This window comes from Montipora capricornis, chromosome 3 (genome assembly GCF_036669925.1).
Source record: "Montipora capricornis isolate CH-2021 chromosome 3, ASM3666992v2, whole genome shotgun sequence".
Taxonomy (NCBI): domain Eukaryota; kingdom Metazoa; phylum Cnidaria; class Anthozoa; order Scleractinia; family Acroporidae; genus Montipora; species Montipora capricornis.
Window position 1 is genome coordinate 34804116 of NC_090885.1, and position 12500 is coordinate 34816615.

A 12500-nucleotide genomic window follows, 5' to 3' on the forward strand; every position below is an offset into this window, starting at 1 on the left:
CAAGTCGTGCTACTGCCGTGCGGCACGGCAAGTCCTTTCGTGTTAAGTAGTCGTGCCGAACCTAAGTCAGCCGTGCCGCGCTTAATGGTTTCAAACGTCGTGCTACTGCCGTGCTTAAATGGAAATGACAATTTCATTTGAGGTCGGCTACGGCAGTAGCACGACGTTTGGAACAGGCCTAATTACAAATTACTGTACATTATACCTCGTTCTTTAAACGTGGCGTCAACAACATTGCCTCGCTCTAGCAGCTTTCATATTACGGTTCGGTTAACTACACTTTTCTCGAAATAGGCGTAAGAATTCTCGTAAAAGTTTAGCTTTCATTTTGCGGTTCTGTTAACTACACTTTTTTCGAGATCGTGTGAAGAAAAGACAGTGACTAACATTACATGAACTTTGCAGCTGATATACTCGCTCTCAATACAAACTTGTTCGAATGTTCTTTAAATCATCATGATGCACATATTCGGGGCTTCCCGATGTCACGGGTTGCCTTTCTTACTAAGAATAGCTCCTTACTTAAGAGGAAACCCAACTTAAATGAAACTAAACAATTTTATAGATTCAATGTGACAGACTCGCATCTCTTTGCTGTCCGCCACTAACAAGAACTATACATGTACATATAGTGGGTCTTTTTTCCCTTCGTATCCGCGTATCCACTCTGAAATATACTTACCAGCTCTAAAGAAAGAGCTCGAGAGGGACTTGTCCCCTGCGTATCCACGTATCTACCAACAAATATACTTACCAGCTCTAAAGAAAGAGAGGAGAGGGACATTGGGGTCTGCGGAAATGCAGTATCCGTTAATTTTTAGCGCGGTATTTCGGAAATTGTAGTCCGAAAAGTTCGGATTTGCGGTATGATCAAACCCTTCGGAAAGCGGTTCTCGTATGTTTTGGTTCAAGGTATTCGGTGCAGAGATTACGTCACGGAATTATCAGACTTCCGGTTGCTCCAGGGGGAAAGAAATTGAAAACTCTACAACCTACCTTGGTGCAGGATCACGCTTTACAAGCGCGATTCGTTTGACAGTCGTTTGCTGTACTGACAAAGGTAATCCATGCGTGCAGAGCAACTGAACATGGGGAAGAAAATGTAGGACATTAATTTCGATTTCGGTACATGATTTAACTGTTTTTGAACGCGGTATTTCGGTATTTGGCAATTTTTGGCGCGGAAATGCGGTATTGGGCCCGTATTGGGCAACCCCCAATGTCCCCCTCAGAGAGGGATTTGCCCACTGCGTATCGGGGTATCCACTCAGAAATATACTTATCAGCTCTAAAGAAAGACAGGAACTTGCCCACTGCGTATCCACTCAGAAATGTACTGCATATACAATAATACCAACTATATTTATGAAATAAATGAGACTTCGTAGCCGCGTATTACGCTTTTTCAGGACTTGTCTTCGATGTGGCAGGGTATTCTCCAAATCTAGCACTTCACATTACATTCTATTCAGTTAACTCTATTCTCCAGATAGTCCACGGAACTTTAACTGGGATTCCATTCTCTCTGGTAAATATTCCTACATCTGCATGTTTCAGCACTCGGCAAAGTCCCTTTTTGGCTTATGGCTGTTTCTGCTTAGGTGGCCTCACACACCGTAAGCCTTTTGATTTATACATCACTGCCAAGCCCGCCACTTCTGCTGGAGAGAACAGGACAGCCACAACACCGGGCACTCTTATCGAATAGTGTGTTGGTCCTTTAACGTACGCGTCCCACAGGAACTTACGAACATGGAGGATATTTTGTGAGACGGGGCCTGCGGTTTATAGTCCTTACCCGAGAAGACTTGAAAGTCCAACCATTTGCAGATGAAATTACGAAGGCAGCACTTTCTCCTCAGTTATTTTTAGAGCCTGAGTGTTGATCCGCGGGCCGGGTTTCGAACCCGCGACCTCCCGCATGACAGCCCGATGCTCAACCAACTGAATCACCGGTGCGCGATGAAATGTAACGAAGTTCACATATAGCACTGTTAAAAGTAAACCTGATAAGTGGTAGGTGGTTTAGCAGCCAATTATCACCATCCATTTGACATCGACACAAAGAAGAAGGGATTGGGCTCACACCGTACCATTGCCGGAATAAAGGCATTTGACATTGTAAGTATGGAAGAAACGGCTGTGGTTCGAGAATCGTGTATGCTTATTCTTGAGACCTTTTAACCTGTTCGCAGATTATTTTGCGTGTCTGGAGCCGGTTGCTTGAAGCCTATTTAGCGCTAACCGTTAAGAGGTGCGCTAACAATGCTTCGAGCAACCCTGACCTGGCTGTTAATCTTACTATTAAACTAGAGATCGGCATTAATTTTCACTTCCTTTAGATTCTTGCACACTTTACACAACTAGCTACAACTAAGCCTTAGGAAAATATGAAATGTTACAGTTTAAAGGAAGTATTCTGTTGTTAATTCACCTGTTAAAGTTATTTTTGCGGCTAACGTTTTATCAGCCAACAAAGTTTAGAATTGAACACTAAAAAAGCAAATTTCCCCGTACTTGCAGAGTTTGACTTCCGGAAATGGTGGAGCGGAAATTGTAGTAATACCGGAAGTTTATTCAGATGCGCATGATCATTAAGGAAAAACGCTGAGGTAGCATGACAACAACAATGGCGGGTCGACGAGTGAGTCGAGACTTAAAGATTCGACCGTAATATAGCAATTCTAGCGCCCTCTTTGTCGAAGACAAATTAACTATGTTAGAATCTGTCTGTGTTTTCATTTTTATATCTTACCTCCTCAAGAAGTCTGCACTGGTCATTTGAGAAGTCATGGAACAACCAGGAACAAGTCGGGTAATTTTTGGGATGCTTGCCAGTTTTATGTTTAAGTTTTAGTGGTGCCTTACGTTATCATTAAGCTATCATTATTTATAGCTGAGAATGTTTTCACCATGTTAAAACGGAATATGCTTTGTTTGGTACGAGGTTTATTTGAGCAGTGAGACTTAGCGATAATTTTAAAACGGTTTAGCTTAGCTAGGAGTAATATTAAAATTATGATGTTCAGTACTTTGTACTTACTGAACATAGTTTTGTTAACTCGTATAGTAGATGAATAGACTCTTCATTTTTTTATAGAAACTAACAGAAGTTAAAACTTGGTGAGGCTTTGATTAATTATGGTAGCAAACAGTACACAAAAATTATTTCCCTCTGTATGCTGACCAGTCCACAATATTGTCGACTGTGGAATAATCTCCTTAAATTAAGGTTAAATTTCTTCCCTTTACCCATAAGTTTTATACCCAGCGGTAGACACGTTGTAGCCGAACCAGATTCTCACCATAAGTTTGACAACACTTCTGGGAGTCATCAATTTTGTTCAAGTTTTCCACTCAACAAAAGAAACTTCGTGTAGTCTACACCTTGTTCAAAGGTTTTTTTACTCATAGTTCGTTTTCTCTCAAATTTATCTAATGCACGTGTTATAGAGAAGATATCTGTTTACAGATGTTGTTTTTGTTATTCAAATGTACACATTAATGACAATAGGTGATAGACAAATAATCAAATAACATAAAATTATGTAGACTTCATTCTGAAACACACATTGTGCCTTTTTATTCATTGTTTACCCAAAACAGCCAAAGAAACCAACATAATTTAATACACACAGTTTGCTTTATACTTATCCACAGTGAACTAGAAAGTGCCAAAGAACTACCTAATTTATTAAGCGATAATGATTCTCGACTTCTTTCAAACATACTAATGTGCTCTGTTCCATTATTCACTACAGAGCATATTAAACTGACCAATGAATAAAGAATGCCGGGAGGTTGGCCCCATATACAGCATATGCCGTCATTTGCACCTACCTTATTATAGGAAATTAAGGCTCCATGAAATTAATGCAAATCATTAAAATTTGTGTTAATTTAGGTCACGCTAATTATTTTGAGCGTCATTTTCTGCTACATGAATAAAGTATAGCTTTAATTTCCACGCTCTTAATTTCCATTATTTTAACCCTAATTTTGAAACCTTTCCAGACATTCATGACACCCAAAAAACAATAAAATGAGGTACAAGCTTTCTTTCTTTCCGTTAACCCCTTCTTTAATTCGAATGTTGAGGACTGTTTTGTTGACCAGAGGGCTCAGTTTTATAGGGAAGATATCGATATCACCTATTGTCATTATTGTGCCAACCAGAGCCTCATTGGCTGACAAAACAAAGGTTCTTTTGTAACCTGTGGTTGGCAAATTTGAATAACAAAAGCAAAGTTTGTAAACAGATATCTTCCCTATTGAGTGATTTTTTTTTTGCATCTTTTATTGAATTAATTTGTTCCAGTGGTCACCACCAACTGTGTCTTAATTGCATTAATTTCCTTTATTGTGAAATTCTACCTCCTCCTTCACATTAATTTTCTTTATTCGAAAGTCGTTTTACATTAAATTTGCATTTATTTAAGCATATAAGTGAAATCTGCAAGTCAGTGTTTTTTTCACATTAGGAACATTTCTCAAGTTTGCAAATATCTTAGTACTGAATTTACCAGAACCCTGGTTAATGCGTTTGTTATGTCTCAAATCGATAGCTGTAATTCCTTATTATATGGCCTGCCTAACTATTTAATTCGGTGCTTACAGTATGCTCTTAATTCAGCTGCGAGGCTTATATCCATGTCACGCAAGGCTGATCATGTTATGCCTTTACTTATAGAATTGCATTGGCTTCCAGTAGAACAATGCATCAACTTCGAGATTTTATTGTTTACGTACAAGATTGTTAATGGTCTAGCACCAATATACGTAAGTCAGTTGTTTGTACCATATGTTCCAAGGAGAAATCTTAGATCTGCCAACAAGTTGCTTTTTTGCCAGCCGTCATATAGTACCAAATCTTATGGGTCCAGAGCGTTATCGGATAGCGCTCTTTGTATGTGGAGCAAATTACCTATGGACATCAAGTGTAGTCCTAGTATTGCAATTTTTAAGCGGAAACTCAAGACACATCTTTTTAAATTAGTATATTATTATTTTTTTATGTTATTTATATTCTTATATTTAGGTGATTAGATATGTATAATAGGTTTAGACTTTTTGAACAGATGTATGTAAAGCGCATTTGGGCAATTTTGGAGAGTGCGCTATATAAATAATAAAGTATTATTATTATTATTATTATTATTATTATTATTATTAAAGTCAGGTTAATTTCTAATACCTTTATTTCATGGAGCATTAATTTCCTATAATAAGGTACCTTCCTGTGTTTTAAAATCCAATTGAATCATATTTTAGGTGCTCAGGCGTAGAAAGAGAGCAGCTACAAATTACACTTTTCCCATGGACGAGCCATCAACTTCGTCTGTTCCAAATGGGGATCAAAATTTGCACGCACTAAGTGACATGCCAGATGAACTAAGCCCTTCACAGGTAATCTTGATATAATTTTTGAACAGTCAACTGTGTATTTACTCCACCAACCCAGAAATGTGTTCATTCCATAGCTTAATGTTATCCGCATTACCAATTTTTATTTGTTATCCGAATTACCAATTTTTTGGCTTGATATTGTAAGGGAGAAAAAGAAAAGTTCTGTTTGTCAAGAACTTTGTCTTGTTATTGTAGCACACGCAAATTCCAAAAATTCGCTGTATCTTTGCTTTCTATTTGAAATATGTAATATCTAAATCTTTTGAACACTTCTGGCAGTCAAGACATGCAAAATTAATATTGAGTCATGTTAAACATATCCTTTTAATTAACAAATAAGAAGCCTCGCCTGTGATCTGTTCTGTTGTAAAGCACGCAGGAAGGGGATAGAGCATGAAAGAAGTGTAGGGGAAACATGAGATGTAGGTGAGTGTGCTTCCTAAGTGCTTTACAACAGAACACATCACAGGCGAGGCTTCTTTATTTCTTTTATAATGAAGAATTTGTTAATTTCCTCGTGCATTTGGCTAACATTTTTGGAAAACTTTATTTTGGAAATTCTACGGGTGGTGTCACCCTTGCATTTGTACTCTCATAAAGCACGCTAAAACAGACCAATCACAATTCTTGTTAGAATGGTTCAAAACATTTTATTGGTTAAACATGACCAAAGTTGCCAAAATGTCAAACTATCAAAGTTGACAACCATAAAATGCAAGTTCAAAGCAAGCTAACAGACAAGTGCAAGTAGTTTTTCGATCTAAAATTGGGATCAAAAAGCAAATTGTTCAATAAAATCCAGCTGAATTTTCACTCATGAAAACCTGCAATTGGAAAACAAGCTGCTTAATGTTTGTGGCTGGTCTTGCTGGTAAACAAACTGCTGCTGCATTCGTTGCACATGAATGAACCACAGTCGTCATGGGAAGAAGATCCCCAGAACAGATCACAGGCGAGGTTTTTAATATTTATACAATAGAGAATTTCTTAATTTCCTCTTGCATTCAGCTGAAATTTTCGGAAAAGAAATCCTGCGAGTGGCATCAGCCGTGCATCCGTACTCTGACTCACAATGCACACAGATTTAGCCATTCAGAGTGCGTCACTGTTATTTTGAAATGTTATTATAAACTGTGTAAGGGTTTTAAACTCCGAATACATTGCACCACTACAGTTTGTCTTGTTCTTCTTTTATGAGTAATGAGTTGGCATATTTTTAATCTATCTCAAGTGGCCGCCATCTCTTTTGTTAACTGTCAGTAGGTCCCTTGCTTTTTGACACTCCTGACACTCTAGGTCATACATTTTGTTTATTCGTTAATTATTCTAAGTGTTATTTAAGCATAAAAAAACGTCTGGTCAGTTGTAATAATGTCGTGTGTGAATAATACCCAGATGACTTCAAGACTTAAACATTGCACTGGTGGCTCAGTTGGTTGAGCACCGGGCTGCCAGACCAACACTCAGGGTCTTAAAATAACTGAGGATAAAGTATTGCCCTTGTAATTACCCCCTCAAATGGTTAGACTGTGAAGTCTTCTTGAATAAGGACTATAAACCATAGACCCGTCTCACAACCTTTCCTGTTAATCAACACTGTAGGACATTAAAGGACCCACACACCATTCGTGTAGAGTGGGGGAGTGGAACCCCATTCAGACATTCCAACCCCTTTTGAAGGAAAATAGGGAGTATTTTTAGTGCCTAAGGTGCAAGCCTTTAGGGGGGTCTGGGGGTATCCCTGGAAATTTTCAAATTTAGTTTCTCTCAAGTGGTATTTCTGCATTTTGATGCCATAGTACTTATCCTTAATAAGGAAAGCAATTTTTTTCCTTGTTTTCAGAATTTCATGATATCAAATCGGGAGGGTTGGAATGTCTGCCCATTGTTAGGGTTTGTCTTCCTTTCACATACATGCATGGGTTAGGTGGGTGGGTGAGGTCAAATATGGACTGACAGTGGCTAAGAGAGGTGCCTTTACGAGCTGACATCTGATCACACCCAAGAGAAAGAATAATAACTATTGTAAACCACCATCATGAGACTTTATGATATGTGTGGTATAATGAATCTGAAACCATAATAATAATAATAATAATAATAATTATTATTATTATTATTATTATTATCTTGTTTTCGCACATTTGATTTCCAATGAAACTTCAGTACTCCAGGAAGCTTGGTGACAACAAGTCTCCTCAAACTTCTAGGACCTTCCTGAGAATCCTTGCCGTGTTCAGAATTAACACTTTTCTGAAGCTCGTCTATCTTGGTTTCTATACCAATATTCTCTAGTCTCCTCTTTAAATCCTTTGGAACTGTTCCAAATGTTCCGATTACAATAGGAATTACCATTGTTTTCATTTTCCATAACTTCTTCAATTCTCTTGCTAGATCCTGGTATTTCACTACCTTCTCGACTTCTTTCTCCTCAATACGGCTATCATATGGTATTGCAAAATCTATTATTTTGCAACATTTATTTCTCTTTTCAACAACAATCATGTCCGGTCTTCTTGCCTCTTTTCATTATTATTATTATTATTATTATTATTATTATTATTGTTATTCATAAATTATTATCCTCAATATGTTTTACTTCTAAGAGCTTTTTTTTCTATTTTTGGCTAATTTTGTGAAAATTATAGTCTTTTTTTTATTGCTACTTTGGTCACCAAACACACCCTGTAATCTATTATAGTGTAGTTTATTTGTGTCTTTGTTTTATAGCGTGAAAATAAAGTTCTATTATTATTATTATTATTATTATTATTATTATTATTATTATTATTATTATTATTATTATTATTATTATTATTACTATTATGTGTCCCAAATCACAGCAATATCATGCTGGAAGTTCTGGCTCAAGCTGCAACAAGCAGCCTCGGCAATCCAAAACTTATCTCAGGATGCGGGCTGAGCCCAACAGCACGGTCTTGTGGGTCTGAAGCCCAACATGGATATCCTCTAATTATTTTTCCAGTCTGTCTGGATAGGTCCCCAATGCTTCTATAACAATTGGTGTAATGGTAACCTTTTTCAGCTTCCAGAGGGTTTTGACTTCAAAGGCTAGATCACGATATTTGTTGACCTTTTGCTCCTCTTATTATTATTATTATTATTATTATTATTATTATTATTATTACATTATGTGGTTTTGATTTTAAAAGAAGAGATATCAGTAACAAGAGAATGCACAATATTATCATGTAACATAAAATTGGTTCAGATGCTCTACCACGCAGCTATAGACCTCCTTCATAATGGCGGCCAAATAAAATATTCTTTTGTTTTATTGCTAATAAGAACTTAAAAGAAAACGACAAAACTTTTAAGTTTACATGTATAAGACATGTTTCGACTGAAACTTCTGTCATCTTCAGTTGATGAATGTACAAAGCATTAGAAGTTGAATTTATAAGTAGGAAAAAGTGCTAATTATTCTAGTAACAACAAAATGTACATAAAACGTGACAATGTGAGAATTAAAAGGATAGTTTTGGATTTACATGATGTAATTGTTGATTCAAAGAAAGTTGTTCTCTTTGAATATGAATAGCGTCTTTTATCTTAAGTTGAAAACTCATAGAGGCGTGATCTAAAATATGGAAACAGTCTACTGAACACAGGGCACGACAATGGTCAGAATTCTGTAGGTGTTTGAAAATGTGAGAGGCCCTATCATTTTTCCACATGCATGCATGAGCATTTAGTCAGTGATAGGACCTCTCACATTTATGTACATTTCGTTGTTACTAGCATAATTAGCCCTTTTTCCTACTTATAAATTCAACTTCTAATGCTTTGTACATTCATCAACTGAAGATGACACAAGTTTCTGTCGAAACATGTCTTATAAACTTAAAAGTTTTGTCGTTTTCTTTAAAGTTCTGACTTGCCTGCTAATATCACTATCATGCTAATAAGCCTTTCTAGCCTCACTACAACAAGTAGCTTTCAAAAGAATGTTTGTTTGAAAATGAGGTCAGTACTGTCGGTCTAATTAACATAAATACAAAAGAAGATAAAGGTGGTCGCTGTTTATGAAAGTGGTCCATAATAGGAGACTCGTAGGAGTTAACCTACAGTGGTTTAACCCTTTCGTCCCCTAAACCGGCCATACTTAGTATTTTACTCTGTTTAAGGCCAGACAATTTCACTAGCAATAGGGAACCCCTTAAGAGTCAATGGGTTAATGCCCTAGCTCCCAAGAGTCTCATATACAAATTGTGGCTCAGTGGTAGAGTAGATCCTAAGTAGTAATTGGAAGGTCGTAGGTTCGACTCCCACAAAGGAGCACTCAGGTCACTATCCAAGAATAAACCTCTTCATAAATTCAGCTATTTTTATTGCATTATGCATCCTGATGAAATGACAGTTTGTAAACTTGTACTAGACAACATTAAAAAAGTTGCCTGTCATTTTCTGTTGTAAGGAGGAATCAGAGTGTGTGACACGTAGAAGTAAACGAAATAGACCACAAGTAGAGGATAAGCTTGAAGAAAGCTCTTCAGAGGGCAGTGGTAACACAGCACCTCTAATTAATGAAGACTTACCTTCAGAACAGTTCTCCTCTAACAAGAAAAGGAGAAGAATATGTGATGATAGTGAAGGGAGCTCTACTAACATTACAACACACACTGAACAAATTGCGGTAGAATCACAATCACAAGGGCCATCACCAACTCGATCGCAGGAGGATGTCATGATTGTTGGTGATGTTCAAGTTGCAAGGCCGGAAGTTATAGATTTAGAAAGACTTCCAACAATTAGACAAGGTAAATGTGTTCACAAAAAAGCATATTGTGTGTACTGTACGTGATGCTATTACGAGCTGGCAAACCTGCAATTCAACAAACCCTTCTAATTTGAACCCATTGTTTATAAAGTTGTGCACAAGCTTGAGAAAGAGTAGAGTTGTACTGTACTTTTGCATTTCAATGGGGTGGTGATTTGATTTCATCCAGCATGTCTGTTGGTTGTCTAAGAAGTGGAGGCACAGTCTTAATACCAGCCATATATATTGGAGGTTTGTGTTGTATGAATTAGGAAGCAAGCAAGCAAAGAAAAATCATTTCTCCAATTATTTTCTCTGAGTTTTGTTGCAGCTATGACATAATTTATTTTAACTATTGTCATGCAAAAGTCATTATGAATGCTTTTTAGGTGGCTCTGTTGTGGTTGATCTTACAAATGATGGAAGTTTTCGTGACAACAATGTGGTGGATTTAACCAGGGAAAACGCAGCAGATTCCTCATTCGACTCCAGTCCTGTTATTGTGGTAACAATAATAATATTGTGCCTCCTTCGCTACTTTCAATTAATAAACGCAGTGTTTTTGTTTGCCCTATCCTTCCAAAGAGTATCGCTTGTAGATTTTACTCTTAAATGTCAGATTATTTTTCTCGTTAATGGGGCCAGTTTAGACTTTCAGAAGGCTGAAAATTCAAGACTTCAACGGGATTTGAACCCATGACCTCGTGATGCCAGTGCGACGCTCTAACCAACTGAGCTATGAAACCACTGATGTTGGGCGCTGGTCATTTGAGGGTTCAAATGTTCCTGTGATGAATGATTCGACGAACGAAGTGATATATGAAATGAATCATATACTGAACTGCGGATGTGAAATAAAGTGAAGCTATGATCCTCGCAGTTATGAACGCAATTTTAGTTCATCATCTAGCACTTTCATTACTTTCCAACACATCACAAGTCATTTTATTCAGTATGATTTGAAGCTCAAAGCCACCAATGATTGCGGCATGTGTGAAAGCCGTATAATTATTTCAAACTAGGGGTTGTGATCACTCTAAAGATGAATGATCACAGATTTATGTGCAGAAATTGCAAAGCAATTCACGTAAGTCAACTCTCTTGGCTGCAATGATCTTGACACCTTTCACAGATCTTCAGATGACTTTCACATTTTTCACAATCGTTCAATCACCTCACACAGGATGTGGTAGTAACTTAAATGTGACCAGCTTGCAGTCATTCTACAAAATTCTGCAGGATAAATCACATGGTCATGTGTTTTGAGATCCGTTCAATCCTGGATTTCTCTCAGGGTTTCATTGCAACCACTTAAATTGGTCAGCTACATGTAACTGTCAAAATAACTTATTTAAATCTGGAGCTAAGGCCTTGGCAAAACTGGGGCATACAGTTTCTAGTGAAACAGTTGAGTTATAATTAACTGGAAAACAGTCCAAAATAATATTATTAATCTCAACAGTTCATATCTTTCCTTGGTTCTGTTTCAGTGTGTGAATAGAATATACCACAGAGACCCTATTCGCCAGCTGCCATCTTGCCGTTATGAGTTATTCCCTAGTTTATTGGACTCTGCTTTTAATGCAATTACTGGTGGTGCCGATGATGAAGTACAAGAAGTATCTGACGCTAATGCTGGCAGTACGCAGAACTTAAGTTTAAATCCTTCCATATCAAGCACTGAGGATCCAAATTCTGAACAAACTCAAAAGAATAAAATTGTATGTCCTGTCTGTCTGGATGATGACCAAACAGTAAGTACATTGTCTCTGAATCTTGCACTTACAAGTGGCGTAGACAGCAGAATTCCTGGTGATAGTAACGAAGTCAATATCACCAATGCATACGGTATGACATGTCAGCAATACATGTACATGCCAGGTGTTTTCGCCTCTGCAAATGCGTAATTCTCGTTAATTCCCACTTTTTTCGACTGGTGTGGATTTGCTGCAAAGCCAGTATCCGTTCAGGTTTTTTCTCTTGGAATTTGATGAAGATTTGACGATGCAGCTAAAGCCTGGTTTCCATGTGAACGTCCGTATCGCCGATCGCCCCAGACGATCGCTGACGATCCGAGCGACTGAGACGACCTCGATCATCCGGATACGACTCAGTACTATCCAAGCGATCAAGGTCGTCTCAGTCGGCCGGATCGTCAGCGATCGTCTGGTTAGTGTTTCCATATAATCGTGCCGATCGCCTCTGAACATTATTTGAAACGACTAGGGTGATCGGGGCGATCATATTGACTGGAAACCAAGCTTAAAAAAGTTATGAAAAAATTGCTCATGCTCAACTCTCCACTTAAATAGAC

At 37.6% G+C, this 12500-nt stretch overlaps 1 protein-coding gene and 1 non-coding gene across 2 annotated transcripts in view; one reads left to right on the forward strand and one right to left on the reverse strand.

Annotated features, from left to right (window-relative positions):
- Positions 1 to 2587: 2587 nt before the first annotated feature.
- The window catches only part of LOC138042985 (uncharacterized), an 11497-nt gene continuing 1584 nt past the window's right edge, over positions 2588 to 12500 (forward strand). Inside the window, exons 1-5 of the mRNA XM_068889081.1 lie at positions 2588 to 2815; positions 5272 to 5406; positions 9845 to 10187; positions 10576 to 10691; positions 11677 to 11940. Of these exons, the coding sequence (XP_068745182.1) occupies positions 2792 to 2815; positions 5272 to 5406; positions 9845 to 10187; positions 10576 to 10691; positions 11677 to 11940 (882 nt within the window). The 5' untranslated portion in view covers positions 2588 to 2791. The remainder of the gene's footprint in view (positions 2816 to 5271; positions 5407 to 9844; positions 10188 to 10575; positions 10692 to 11676; positions 11941 to 12500) is intronic.
- Trnaa-ggc (transfer RNA alanine (anticodon GGC)) lies at positions 10860 to 10932 on the reverse strand. The gene has a single exon. It is a non-coding gene; the product is annotated as a tRNA-Ala (tRNA).